The 15,177-nt window shown below is 33.8% G+C and overlaps 1 protein-coding gene across 2 annotated transcripts; it reads right to left on the bottom strand.

Moving 5' to 3' along the window:
* LOC109356686 (beta-1,3-galactosyltransferase GALT1-like) lies at window positions 4,098-9,883 on the bottom strand. 2 transcript variants are annotated; one of them, XM_019600160.1, is made up of 8 exons: window positions 9,680-9,883; window positions 7,081-8,211; window positions 6,357-6,592; window positions 5,983-6,264; window positions 5,575-5,703; window positions 5,325-5,504; window positions 4,796-4,903; window positions 4,098-4,667 (listed from the first exon to the last, which is right to left on the bottom strand). In XM_019600160.1, exons 2-8 carry the CDS (start codon window positions 7,844-7,846, stop codon window positions 4,452-4,454), a joined length of 1,917 nt encoding a protein of 638 aa, XP_019455705.1. In that variant the 5' UTR covers window positions 7,847-8,211; window positions 9,680-9,883; the 3' UTR covers window positions 4,098-4,451. The 2 variants fall into 2 exon arrangements, with proteins under 2 accessions (XP_019455705.1, XP_019455706.1); XM_019600161.1 differs by lacking the exon at window positions 9,680-9,883 and adding an exon at window positions 8,385-8,897.

Here is a 15,177-nt window from a genome sequence, read left to right as displayed (position 1 = left end):
TACGTCAGGTAACAAGTGTGTGGATTGGTTGTTAGATACTGGAGCTACTGATCATATTACTTATGACTTGTATCATTTTAGTAATCAAAGAAGTATTTCACCTGTTATGATCACATTACCTAATGGAAGTAAAGTCAGTACTTTTGTTTGTGGCACAATTATTTTGTCTGATTCTCTTGTCCTGTTCAATGTCTTGTATGTCCCTAATTTTCATGTCAATCTAGTGTCTGTTCATAAGTTGATTCAGTCTCTACATTGTCATCTAACTTTTCATCTCAACTCGTGTACCATTGTGCAGAGTACTACCAATAAGGTGATTGGTACAGCTAGTTTAAAACAAGGCTTATTTGTCATCAATCTTCTGTCCAAGTCCTCCTCATATGTTTCTGTCTCTCATTCTTCATCTGGTCCCATCAATGATTTCACTATCTGGCCTCTTAGACTTGGTCATGCTCCATCATCTTTAATGAAGACAATGTCTAGTTCTTTTTATGTTATTCCTGTTTGTAATACAACGCATGTACCTTGTGATGTTTGTCATACTTCTAGACAAATGAGATTACCTTTTTGTAATAGCAACACTCATTCTAATAAAATCTTTCAGTTGTTACATGCTGACATATGGGGCCCCTATTCCACTAGTTCTATTTTTGGTCACAATTATTTCCTCACATTGGTTGATGACTTTACACGCTTTACTTGGGTGATCTTGATGAAATCCAAAAGTGAAACTAGGCAGCACATTGTCAATTTTGTCAATCTTGTTGAAAATTAGTTTAAAACCAAGTTGGAAACTCTTAGGAGTGATAATGAAGTTGAGTTTATGATGCATAACTTCTTCTCATCTAAGGGAATCATGCATCAAAGGTCTTGTGTTGCCACACCTCAACAAAATGGTATGGTTGAAAGGAAACACCAACACATCCTTAATGTTGCTAGAGCAATTTTCTTTCAAGCAAATTTACCTTCCACTCTTTGGAATTTTGCTATTCAGCATGCTGTCCACATTATTAACAGGTTGCCTAGTCCTTTATTGCAAAATTCTAGTCCATATCAGTTACTCCATGGGTCATTACCTACTTTAGAATCGTTGAAGGTTTTTGGTTGTTTAGCCTATGCTAGTACCCTTGCTGCAGGGAGGGGTAAGCTTGATCCAAAGGCTAGAAAATGTATGTTTTTAGGCTACAAAGATGGTACCAAGGGCTTTCTTCTGTATGACCCGTCTTCTCATGACATCTTTATGTCTAGGGATATTATATTCTATGAAAGTTTCTTTCCTCTGTCTCATACTCCAACTGATCCTCCAAGTCCTATACATGAGTCTTCTTCCCCTGTTCCTATGGTTTCTGGTCATATTCCTCTTGAGTCCACCATAATGTCATCATCTGAGTCACACACAACTCCTTTGGTTGAGTCAAACACATCTTCTGAGTCACACACATCCTCTCAACCTGAGTCACACACATCTCATACTGAGTCACATACATCTCCTACTTCCAATCTTCTTCCTCGACACTCCACTAGACAGAGAATACCTCCTTCTCATTTACAAGATTATCATTGCAGTCTTGCTCACACTGCTGCTACTCCTTCCTCTAAAATCATCTACCCTTTGTCCTCTGTATTGGATTATTCCAGATGCTCCCCTGAGTACAAAAGGTTTTGTCTCACAATCTCTAGTACTTATGATCCTACAACTTATAAGCAAGCTGCTAAGTTAGCTCATTGGAGAGAAGCTATGGATACTGAATTACAAGCCTTGAATCAGAACAACACTTGGTCCTTAGTTCCTCTTCCCCCTGATAAGTATCCCATTGGCTGCAAAAAGGTATATAAAACTAAAGTCCATGCTGATGGGACCCTTGAGAGGTATAAAGCACGATTGATAGCCAAGGGTTATACTCAATTAGAAGGTGTGGATTTCTTTGATACCTTCTCTCCTGTGGTGAAAATCACCACTATTAGGATTGTCTTGGCCTTGGCTGCTATTAAATCTTGGTTTTTGGAGCAGCTTGATGAGAACAATGCATTTCTTCATGGGAATTTGCATGAAGAGGTTTATATGACACCTCCTCCTGGTCTTCCTCTTGACAATCCTCATCAGGTATGCAAATTACACAAGTCACTCTATGGTTTGAAGCAAGCCAGCAGAGAGTGGCACACTACTTTGTCCTCTGCCATGATTTCTATAGGGTACTCTCACTCACAAGCAGATCAAGCCTTGTTCACTAAATCTACATCCACATCCTTCACTTCTATATTGGTGTATGTGGATGACATGGTTCTAACCTTGATGAAATCTAGTTAGTCAAGCAATTTCTAGACCAGACCTTCAAAATCAAGGATCTAGGTCCACTCAGATTCTTTCTAGGTCTGGAAATTGCTAGAACACAGGATGGTATTCATTTGAATCAGAGAAAATATGCCTTGGCTCTTCTTGAGGATTCTAGTTCCTTAGCTGCCAAGCCTGCCAAGGTTCATTTTGATCCCTCGGTCAAGTTGCAACTTGAACAGGGTGAACCATTTTCTGATGTTCTCTGCTATAGAAGGCTTGTAGGGACTTTACCTCACCATTTCCAGGCCTGATATAGCATATGCAGTTCAGCAACTTAGTCTCTTTATGTGCAAACCTATGGATGTGCACTATAAGGTTGCTCTTCGAGTGCTTCATTACTTGAAGTCTTCTTCTGCTCAAGGGCTTTTCTTCTCCTCTACCTCTACTCTTAAGCTTGATGGGTTCTCTGATTCAGACTGGGCTTGTTGCTTGGATACTAGGAAATCCATCACAGGTTTTTGCATCTTCCTTGATTCTTCACTCATTTCCTGTAAGCCCAAGAAGCAGAACACAGTTAGTAGGTCTTCCTCTGAGGCTGAGTACATGGCTCTAGGGAGTCTAGCTTGTGAGGTGCAATGGCTTAACTACTTGTTCACATATTTGCACATTCCATTGCTGAATCCTGCTTCTGTTTATTGTGATAACGGATATGCGATCTACTTGGCTCATAACCCTGTTTTTCATGAGAGATCCAAACACATTGAAGTGGATTGTCAAGTGGTGCGTGAGAAAATTCAGCAGGGCCTCACTCACCTCCTTCCCATTGCTTCCTTTGATCAGCTAGTTGATGCCTTCACCAAACCATTAAGGCTCTTTCACCTAATAGACTAATCTTTTGGGTTGGGCTCTCCTCATGTGCTTAAGTCCTAACAATTGGTGCTTTCGTTGAGAGTTGTGTCATAGAAAGGGCTACTTATAGGCTGGATTAAGGTATATTACCGAATACTGATAGGTGAGTGAAGCCGGCAAAAGAGAAAGGACTATCATCGGGTCAGTGCCGATAGAGTGAAAGCCGCTATGGACGTTGGCCCTTAAAGGGGGTAGCAATTTAGGAGTCTCACATTGAGTATAATAGCAAACTCAATGTGATACTTAAGCCATAAGGCTCTCCCACCTAATAGCTAGTCTTTTGGGTTGGGTTATCATCATGTGCTTAAGTCCTAACAATTGGTGATTTCATTGAGAGTTGTGTCACAGAAAGTGCTACCTATAGGCTGGATTAAGGTATATTACCGAATACTGATAGATGAGTGAAGCCGCCAAAAGAGAAAGGGCTATCATCGGGTCAGTGCCGATAGAGTGAAAGCCGTCGTGGACGTCGGCCCTTAAAGGGGACAGCAATGTTAGGAGTCCCACATTGAGTATAATAGCAAACTCAATGTATTGGGCTATCCTCATGTGCTTAAGTCTTAACAATGTCTCTCCCAACAAAAGTCGCTTCCAAAAATTGAACCCTTGACCTTTTGATCATTCTTTGATCTAAGAGGCACACTACCATTCAAATTTGTTTATAAAAACACAATATGAGACTTTTATTAACTTATTAAAAGGAGATTTTAAGTTAGTACCTTTTCAGAAAACTCATTAAACAAACACCACCAGTAACTTATTTTTATTCAAATAAATTAATTGAGTGTTGAGATGAATATCGGTAGAAAATGACACATTTTTTTCTACTGAATTTGAGTGGCTAGCTATTAAGATGAGATGCTACAATTTCATCAATTACAGCAGTAAGAGTTTTACTTGGTAAGACATTCAATAATAGTAGAAGACTACATAGTAGTGGGATAAAACAATCTTCAAAATTTGAGGTTTTTTCTACAATGATATGTTCTCATTCAAAAAATTGAATCAGGTACAAGGAAATATAACCTATTTCCATTGGCTGCTCTATACAAATCTTTCCCTCTCTTTACATACAGAACAAACATCAGATTTACTTAAAATGAATCTATGACTACAAACAAATATGCCCTATTGTTAACTACTAATAATAATTTCTGGCTACTCTTAACTATTCTAATTATTATACAAGCTCCCGTGTAATTCAAAAGAGGTGAAATTATTTTTCTATCAGAAGTTGTTTGTAACCTGGTTAGTCAAGTTCAAGTAATCATCTCCTATCACCACAGCATTTTGCACCTTTTCCTTCCTGAAGTTTCTGCCATAAGCACAGCATCTCCCGAGGACCTTGGTAATGGGCAACCACATAACCGTCCTTGCAACCCTCATTGTAGACTCTGCCTTCGTTCTCGTATCGAACTTCTAGACCTTCCTTCTTCATATCTGCAATCCAGATTCCCATCGCGACATCTTCTAACTTAAACATCTGCCACACAGTGATAAAATTGAGTCTTCATATATGTCACCAAATGCACTTATTTAGTGCAAAAGACATTTAGAGCCTTATTGCACCTTTGAAAATAGTTTTCTGTAATTAATGGATTTATGATATACCTTCAAATGGCCCTCTCTGTATTTCCTGTACACTGTCTTTGCTATATCATGTGAGATCACATACCCGGGACCATGTGCCCAAGGAGGATAGTTTGCTTCACTCCATTCCTTTATCAAAAGCAGGGAATCGAATATTCTTAAGTTAGATGAGACAACAAACACAAGACAAAGCAAATGAAGGCAATAGCTTTAAGTCTTGAATAGTTAAAGATAAAAAAAATGGAAATGCGCATAGAAGTTCGAGTCAAATTTCAAAAAGTTCACACTAAGTTGTCATCAAGTTCCTGACAATGAAACCTACTATGCAGATTGCCATTTTTGGATGAACAAGCATATGATAACTAACATACATGCTTCTATCCATGAATGAATAATCAAGTTGCAATCCTACCACGGTAAATTATATTCATTAAATGTTCTTTAGTTTGAGATGAATGGATTATATACATCCACAAAGACAAATATGTTCAACCTATATCTATTTACAAGCACACCTTGTCAACAAACATTACACACTGAATATCTCTACCTGTGGGCTGATGTACCATTTGCTATCAGAATTTCGATGAGGTTTGGAATCTGAATTGATGAGGCCATATAGCAACCCATGGGCCAGATTGATCCTTTTTAAAGAGCCTAGCACTTCATCCACACGAACAAATGCATCATCATCTGTCTTCATAACAAACTTCGCTGAAACAACCTCCGTCTGTTGAAGAGATCATGTCAATGAGGCAGAAGAAGGATTCACCAAGTTAAGGAAAAAGACAAGATGTTACCCCAAAAATGCAGGTTGCTAAAGATTTCCACGTGATGAGGCTGTAGTAGTCAACAAATGGCATCAACTGTATGTCTCTATAGGTTTGTGCTTCTTTCCACAATTCTTCATTAACTATCTGGCTTTTATGCTGCATCAACTCAAACAGAGGAGACATAATTAAGTGAAAACCTTCTTGTAACACAAAACAGAGAATTTTGAAGAAACGGCAAAACAAAATAAGTATCGTTTTCAGCTTGATATTTATCCTAATGCAGGCTTTGCTTATTAATGAGACAAGCTCAAAAACAGAACACCCACTAATGAAAAGCCTCATAAATACTAATTTTATATGGTGATTTAATGAATAGCCTTTTCCCAATTTTATTAATTTTTAGAATTATGGGAGAAAAACTTAAGGAATACCCACCAAACCAACAAAAAAGCGCACAGCCGTTGTATTTGATCTAATAGCATTGTACTGCATCCAGGTTCTTCTGACAGCCATCCGACGCTTAAAATTGTTAGCGGTAGAGAAAACACCGATGAGGAGATCCAATGAAGTCTGTGCAGATATAGGGCTTGCTTTCAATGATTCAAGATCAATAATATGCTCTGAATCCTCTGATGTCGGCAGACCACTGGCAAGAACAGAAATTAACTTGAGGTCCCCTGAGATTTTTATCTCATTGACAAGCCATGGCTCCAAAGTCTGAATTGTAACCAACTAAGTCAGTCAACATATCAGAATATACAAGTATTCAATATTTCAATATTAAAAAATAAAAGAGTGAAAGAAAGTACTTCACGGAAAGCGAAAGAAGTTATGTGCTTTCCATCAACTGTCATCTGGATTCCCTCTGATCCCACTCTAAGAGTTGCAACAAATGGGTAACCTTGTTTAAAGGGAAAGTATTTCTGATTTTCCGATTGTCCTTCTGCTGCTGAAAATCGCCTTGAAGTGTGGGAATGCATGCTGGCCGTGTAATGTTGGCTAATGTTCTTCCCTACATTCTTATTGCACTGATCCAACTCATCAACTGGCAAAAGAAACAGCAATACTAAACAAATGAGTTTAAAAAGTAATTATGCAAAAACATCTCATGGAGTTTAATATTGAAAAAAAGAAAGGAGAATTACAATAATTTTTTACACAACTTCTGGATCAGCAAAAACCATGCAGACAAAGCTTTAATACCAAAATTTAATAGAGCACAAGAGCGTCGGAAAGTTTTTATTTAAAAAAAAACTTTTATCAAACAAGCAGATTTCATGTGGATAGGATTCAATTCTGTTGCAACTGTCCTATGACATCAATAGTACAGTGAAACCAAACAAAAAACATGAGCATCTTTAATTCAAGAACTCCATAATGCTATTTTGGCTATATACCAAACACTCTTCAGTAGTCACAGTGCTCGAGTTTTAAGAGGTTTGGTTTTAGAATCATCAGGGGAACTTTGACTTCAACCGTGACAAACATTTACTCATATGGATGTTGAACCAAATAAAAAGTGTAGTATTTTACCTTTATTAACTTTTTCAGGAGTGGGAGATGGACAACGCTCCTCTTCACCCCAATCTTTAGCTACTGTCCAGGAGTTTTGGACAATTACTGGATCTTCAGTGATTTTATCACCATGAAGCCTAACATTATAGTGCAAAATAATAGGGGGATCAGGCTCCCCAGGAAGTAGTTCTCCAGTCAAGTCGATCCGAAAATCACCTAGGAGACCATTTGGAATGCCAAATACAGTGATGGAAGAACCCTGTGTCAGACCGCAAGGTACCTGCAGTTTGTAACTACTATTACCAAGTTCAGTGGAATCCATCTTATTAAGAAAATGAGGACATTGTTTCTCTTTTGTTCTCGAACTATCATTTGCATGGCCTTGTCGTTGTTCTTCAATTGAGGAAACAAGACTATTCCATGCACTGGCAGCTTCTTTGATAGCTCCTCCTGCATTAGGTAAACCCTGAGCATGATCAAGTAAGTTTTTCAGTCGGTTCCATGTCTGCAGAGCTTGTTGCTCTTCTTTGGAAAAGTTGCTCCCAGCAAAGAGGCCAGATATTAGAATATCAGTAGAAATAACTTGAGAATTACTGTCTGGATTCTGAACAGCAGGTGGAACCACAGCATTAATCCATTCTAGAGGATTAGTACCATTAATGGCAACAGGTATGGTCAGATAACCTCCGCCAATAGGATTTTTCATGACCCCATATCGCAGAACCATAAGCATAAACAACATAAAAGATGAGGTAATCAGAACTCCTCCATATAATTTATTCATATTGATGATCCTATGATTGAAGCAATAATCTTGCCCCTTCACAGTGCTTGATCATAAGGACACTGAACTAATGTTAACTTGATCATGGTTTTTCATATAATTCTAACTATGGAGTAAAAATAGGTAGAAGCCCAGGAGGAAGGAAAATATTTGATGTTGAATAGTAAAAGCTCCTTGTCGGATTCAAATAAACTTCCTGGAAAACATTCACCTAAATAGCAGTGCAAGGCTCACTTATTTCCTTTAGTTTGCTATATCTAATATCATGTACCAACCGAAAGGCCTCGAAAGCATGCACTGTATGCTCAGATATCCACCATGAGAATTACTTGGGAAGCATATGAGACATAACTAGCATGTTGACCCTGTATTCATAGCCAAAAAAGTAATGAAAATTCTTTACATAAATACAGTATCAAGTGTGCATAAAACTACCCATACACAATGTTTTGTCAACAATTAATACAAACCACAAGCAAGCATATGCTCTGTTCTCAGTCGAAGAAAACTAACACCTTGTTTGGAACTTAGCACTTACAGTGGAAGATGATCACCATATCAAAAACAGTAGAATTTTTACACCAGGTGATATAGATCACAGCTTCTTTCCAACATAAATGTCTGGTAACGACATGGATTTATGTGATTGTTTCCTAGTCTGATCTAAGGGAAAGATTATATATTCCCTGCCAGCATTTTATTGAAGAAAAATACTCCCACTTACAATAAATTATTGTAGCAATAAACAATACCAGTCAATGCCCTCCTCTGCAAGCCACCACTCTTTTTTACTCAAGATAAGGGAATTTTGGCAAACTCTAAAGTTTTCAACATGTAATTTTTTACTCACACACCAGGCATACATACAAACAAAAGCACACATGCTACTCCTAGAGAAGAGAAACCTTCCAAGCTGAGTTAGCTATCACCACCTAACACCACCATTTGGTCAATATAGTACTACTATATTTTATATTAGGTGGACTTGGTTTTTTCTCTCTTATTTTTTATTTTAATCATACACATGATTTCAGCCGGACATCGGGTGAGCTTGATGTAATGGTAAGATTTGTACCCATGATTATGAGGTGAAAACAAATCTTGAAAACAGATATTTCTGCTTGCGGGATAAAGTTGCATATATCTATCCTCTTTACTTCACTAGGTTGGAGCCTCTTCCAATGAGTAACGTTTTTTTACACATGATTTTAGGCATCCTACTTAGACCAATACACACTGAATTATTTTCATTACAAGCGAAATCATAAACTATAATTAGGAGCAATGTAGTTAAAATTAGAATAAATAGAATGTGGAGTGCATGATTAAATGACAATAAAAACTACAGAAATTCAACGGAAATCACAAGTGATGCATTTAATTAAAAAAATAAATTAAATAAGCAAGGACCCATAAACGTTTTCTTCAGGCAGTTATTTTAGACTTTAAATCACAGATCTTACTCCATATATCAAATCAACGTCAAATCTGCTTAAAAAATATGAAAAATGTGAAGAGCTTGAAACGTGTATGCGTAACTTCTTCAACTGCGTTTCTCTCCAATGACTAGCAATAAATAATTAATGAATAAAAGTTACAACAAAAACAAAATCCAATCTTCAAAAACAAAAAATAAACAATGACTAGCAATAAATATATAAAAAATGTAAAAACAGTAGTTAATTTCTGTACGAATTCTAATGAAATCACAGAAGAAAAGAGTAAAAAGTGAAAATAGAAAGAAGCGATGTGAAAAGAAAGTGCAATGTTAAGAGTTGAGAAATAGGAAGTGGTTGTTGTAATGAAGTAGTAAGAGTGAGAGAAATTTCAGACCTGATGAGATTTTCTCGGGAAAATGTAGAGAAAGAAAGTGAAGGGAAATAAATTTGAATTTGCTCTGGAAATAAAAGAATGAAGAAGGAAAAAGAGGTGAAAGTGTTTGTTTGTGTGTGTTTCTAATTTTGAAGTTTCAGAGTTTACTACTTTCTTCGGTTTGTGTTGTGGTCTTCTTCAACATTCAAAGTTAATAATTGGTACCACGCTGAAGAAACAAAGATAAAGAGGCATATAATTCCAAAAATAGTTACTGTTATTAGAGAAAAAATTGAGAAAAAGTGCAAAAGAAATTAGAAAACATCGATATTGGGCTTCATTCAACCACCGTGTTATCCGGTGTAATTAGATTGTTTTTTACATTCATTGTATTTTTTTTGGTACAAAAAAAATATGTGTGCATTATATGAATGCATTAATAGTGTGAAAACGTATAAATAAGTATATATCAGTATATGAATTTATTTTGAAGGGAGTATATAATATATGAGAAAAATTTATCGTGCAAATTTTTTTTACATAATTAACTAAAAATAGTACATATGAATGGTTCTGTATTGCACTTATAAATCATAATATATTAAGGGTGTTTATAATTAAATTAACATAGCGTAGGTAGCAAAAATGACCCCATGGTGTAACCAAAAGTCTCCTCCGTTTAAGATTCCACTTTTGGTTTAAGTCCCCATTTACATTATAAACTAATTACTTATTATTATATATGTAAACTAATTAAATTGAAAATCTCAACTTCAAGCCGTGAGAATACATGAGCACTTGGTAGCATGAGTTTTGTTGGTCGTAATGTCATCCTCGTTTCAAATAGTGTTGCATCTCATCAATGAATAATAGAATATGATTTAGACAAAACAATGAATTAATGGCATAATAACTTAAAGATTATACATTATTATTTCTTATTGCATAAATTTTCTTTGTATTATGTTGCTCCAAAGATATTTTTTTAATACTACCAAGATATTCTCTCGACTTTTGGTGTTTTGAGAAGTATGAATGTCTCTTCTAATAAGTGTGGAATCGAACTTTTAATTTTTTGATCATTATAGAGATCTAGTATGATTTTACACCATTAAATTAATGTTTGGTTGATGCATAGATAATTTGGTTTCAAGCCTTCCTATTTAATTCACGTACTTCATTTTATAAAACATTTTGATTAGTTTCACTTGAATTAAATAAGCTAGTTAATATGGTTATTGACATTAATTTTGTTAACAATTAAATGTATTTTTTTGTTCAGAATTCCCTTTTATCATTTGGACTCCTTCATATTTCTTTTTACTCAGTTAATGATTTTTCCACACAAAAAAGGGCAGTTTTATAAAAGAAATAATAATAATTATAAAAAGAACACGAGTGAATATATATATAGATACTATTGTACACCTCCTAAAAACGATATGTGGTGTTTAATGTAAAATGTGTTGACATCCTAAATTGGCTTAAGGTATTTTTTAGCTGAGTTGCTCCTTCCTCTTAAGGCAAATCCACCAACTATTCTAGTAATTACCCCTCCTAGGCTCTTCTTCATCCTTTCTTGTCAAACATTTTAAGATCTTTTGCTTAATATATGTCACATTATTTATAAGTGGTATATATTATTTTTATGGTATATAAGGATTTATATTAAAAAAATTGTAAATTACTCTTTCATCCAGTATTATGATAATTGGATTTGGCGGTCCGATTGGTTTGTAGCCTTAAATAAATGAGGGGTTGGATCACTTTGAATAGCAGAAATTTCAATCCGGTCATGTTAAACCCGGTTAAACCATAATAGCCCGAGAAGAGAATCAATCAGTTCACTTAAAATAAAAAAATAGAACAATACTCTAATGTTTTGTTTTATCCAGTCCAAAAAAGATCAAAAAATATTATTTTAATATAATTATACATGATTATTAATTATATAAATTTTTTTATTTATATATAAAAATGATAAATTATATATAAAATCACCCGGTTCAGCTGGACGATTTAACCATTTAAATTGGTTAAACCTCTTTATATTTGATGTCTAGTTAGAGTTTCATAATATTACTTTCAACATTGTATGAGCTCTAATTTCCACCATAATGATTTCTAGTAACATTATATCTCTCCTCTTTGGTTCAGCTTCATGCATCAAACTTTGATATTTGAGGCAATACAATAAAACTTTATACAGCTGGATTAACTCTTGTTCATTTATTCTGTCTTAATGGAGAATTGTGGAAAAAAACCTTACATGAGAGACGGGGTCAATTCCCCCTTTATGTAGTTTTTTCCTTTGGTTTGAACGTTGACTAGGCCCACTATTCTAATTTTTCTCCTGAAAGGACTTTTATTTGGTTAATTCCTTTTGAGAAAGGGTATTTGCTAACTTTAGAAAGAAAAAAGGCATTGACAGATTAAATGCATCATCATCTATGTCTATTTTGCTTTTACATAAAAAGTAATATGTTGTAATATATAAGGAGAAATTAATGTGAGGTGAAGCCGACACAGAGGAAAGTGCATAGAAAATAAAATAAAATAAAATCATATAATGTGACATTTTTGTCATTTAAATGTATTATGATGTCACTTTTATTCTCAAATGCAAAATGAAAAGTGAGAACTTATCTCTTCCAAAATGATTCTTTTAATTGATGCGTTATCTCCAATATTTTGAAATTAGATTCATAAAATAAAGGAACAAGATATCATATAAAATTTAACCAGTTAATTTATTTCATGAAAATTGATAATGTGATATATAATTATATCAAATGCATATTTACATATATATTAGAGTGGTGTTTTTTTATTTTTTTTCTCTCTTGATGAAAAAGTTTATCTCTAGTTTTTTCTATATCTAGTTCACATTACATATTATTTCAAGTTAACTCAACTTAATTGGATTGAATTAGATCTTTTGCAATTTAAAGTGGTCAAAACTCTCAACAAATATCTGTACAATTTCGAATAAGTCTGGATCTCAAAATAGTAAAATCACTAAATTGAAATAGATCTGGATATGCACTATCCGAACTCACCTATACTCAAACATGCAATCATGCAGGTAAATACTTTGTCTTTAGAAAAGAGTAAGTGGTATAAAGTAATTATTGTCAATCATCTAAATAAATAAAAGTGAAATTATCCTTCTTTTGTTTGTTCTTATTTGTTTTGGAAAAGGTAAATAATGTGACGATGTAAAATTTTATTACATATATCTACAGAAAAATCTGTTATATACTATTGTCATTAGATTTGTAAAGACAATATAATAAAAAATTGTTGCTTAACCAAAAAATAAAATTGTAACTTAATTTTATATCTAAATTTAAATTTGGACTAAAAATACAAAATTCATTAAAAAGAACAGTCTTATTGTTGTTTTTCCTCATCATTTTGGTGGTTTGGTTGCCAGTTGGCAAAGATTGATCGTGAAGTAAAAAAAAGCCCAGTTTTGCTTTGTGACCTAACCAGAAAAAGCAATTTTTGGAAACAGATTTGATGTCCACAAAATTGTGTTTGATTCCTCATAAAACAATATTTATTTAGGATTTCATATTTATATTTATACATTTTATATTCTATCAATATATCATTTATATATTAATTATCATTAACTTTTAAACAAAAATAATGCTAATGAAAAGATAGAGAAATACTTGTTTGGAGACGAAACCATGTAAAGACAACTAATAAGATATTAACAATTCATTAATATTTTAATTATAATTAAATTTAATCTTAAATGATAATATCAAAAACCATAAAATTTACTTGTTTCCAAATATGACGTGTTATATGTATTTACATACAAATTCTTCTCTAATAAATAATATACTAATTGTACCGGCCATGTGGCTAATCAGTGAAATGCCATTGATGCACTTGTATTGATTTTAGTTACATAGGGAAAGCGTTTTTTACGCTATGATGTAGTTGAGATGTAACTTTCTGAACCGGCCAATAGTCACTAATGTTTAGAAGAGAAGAAATAACATGAATAATGTTAGACAGACATTTTAGGTTACAACCAACCACGATGAAAACCCTTTCTCATTTTTAATGCAGGTTTGAATTTTACATATTTTGCTAAGCAACATAAATTCTTGGTAGCTTTTATTATTGTTTATTATGTGCGTGGATACATGGTGTCATATGAAGCAAGGGATTACCCTTAGCATTGACATGTCACCTTAAGAATAGGATTGGTACTCCTATTTTAAAGGGTAAGGTGCTACAGTAGGTTTGTCATATTGGGCAATTCAGATTGGGGTGAATCATGGATGTGTGAAACATAAAATGTCTAAAATTAACCCTCTAATCAAGATTTGTTTGTTGCTACTTGGTAGGTAATGCAGATAAGGTGTTCTAAAACTTTATCTTCAACTCTTTCATAAAACTTCATCTTCAACTCTTTCATAAAACTTCATCTTCAACTCTTTCATATTCAATAAAATTATGACACATAATAAAAAATTAATATATTACTTTACATTAGTTTCTCATTACTTAATTTTTTAATAGTTATCACAATTTTATTAGATGAGACAATGTTAGAGAGAAACTTTTGGGACAATTGATTTACATTCTTTGCTATTGGTAGAGATGATAAAATGGGTATCCTAATCCCTTTTGTCAATGTCCTAAAAAATTTAAGCTTGTGCAGGGATGATGCATTGTCTTAATAGGCAAAATAATATATTTTGTTTGTTTTAAAATGGGCTAATAAGCATGCAGGAGACGACGTTGATGAATAATTTAAAAGTAAAAAATATATAATAAAATTAAAATAAATTAAATAAAGTAATTGAGGATAACAAATTTTTAAAAAAACTTTCATATTTTATATGAAGTTAACCAAATTTTGAGACATTAAAAATCATATAATATCATAATATATTTGAAAATTTCTTGTTTTTTCCTTACATTATATGTGTGTGCTGGTTGTATTGCCAAATATAAATGCTCGCGGGCTTGACGAGCAAACAGACTAGGCAAATGAGCAAAATTTATATGTATTGCCCGCAAAAAAAATTGCACCTTTTATATGCTCACAAACATTGTTCATTTTGTCATGTATAGACTATAGCTATCGGGAGCAAGGACATATTTAATCATAACTATACTCACTAGACCTATATTCATGGAACAATTGATATCCTTCAAATCTTATAGATACTTTTTTACATTTCAGATAAGTGGCTCAATACTTGAAATAGCTACTTCTAAGTTTATATTGGCTTAGCAATTCTGTTCATATATTTCTAGCTCAGCTAAAACTTCTTACTTATGCTTAACTTGGGCAAATACTTCTCACTATCTGGTTAATTGTTAACGTGTCAGCTTGGTGGTCCAAAACTTGATCCAGTTCAACAACTTCTAATGCTGATAAAAAGTAGGTGAAATTACTCTTTTGATAATTGTTCTTCTCATTTTATTTTATGTTTCATTTCGGTCCTTGGAGCTTATTTGTGATGTTAGGTAAAAACTAACAATGA

This window comes from Lupinus angustifolius, chromosome LG09, assembly GCF_001865875.1.
Source record: "Lupinus angustifolius cultivar Tanjil chromosome LG09, LupAngTanjil_v1.0, whole genome shotgun sequence".
Lineage (NCBI taxonomy): Eukaryota > Viridiplantae > Streptophyta > Magnoliopsida > Fabales > Fabaceae > Lupinus > Lupinus angustifolius.
The sequence above is the reverse complement of the archived record's forward strand: the minus strand, read 5'-3'. Positions and strand labels throughout refer to the sequence as shown.

Bases quoted from the DNA above. Each gene is read 5' to 3' on its own strand.
- LOC109356686 (XM_019600160.1), bottom strand. From the start codon at position 7,846: ATGAATAAATTATATGGAGGAGTTCTGATTACCTCATCTTTTATGTTG. The intron at 5,704-5,982 runs GTGGGTATTCCT...GAGTTGATGCAG, and splicing joins TGCGCTTTTTTGTTGGTTTG to CATAAAAGCCAGATAGTTAA. The intron at 4,668-4,795 runs GTATATCATAAA...ACTGTGTGGCAG, and splicing joins ACAGAGAGGGCCATTTGAAG to ATGTTTAAGTTAGAAGATGT.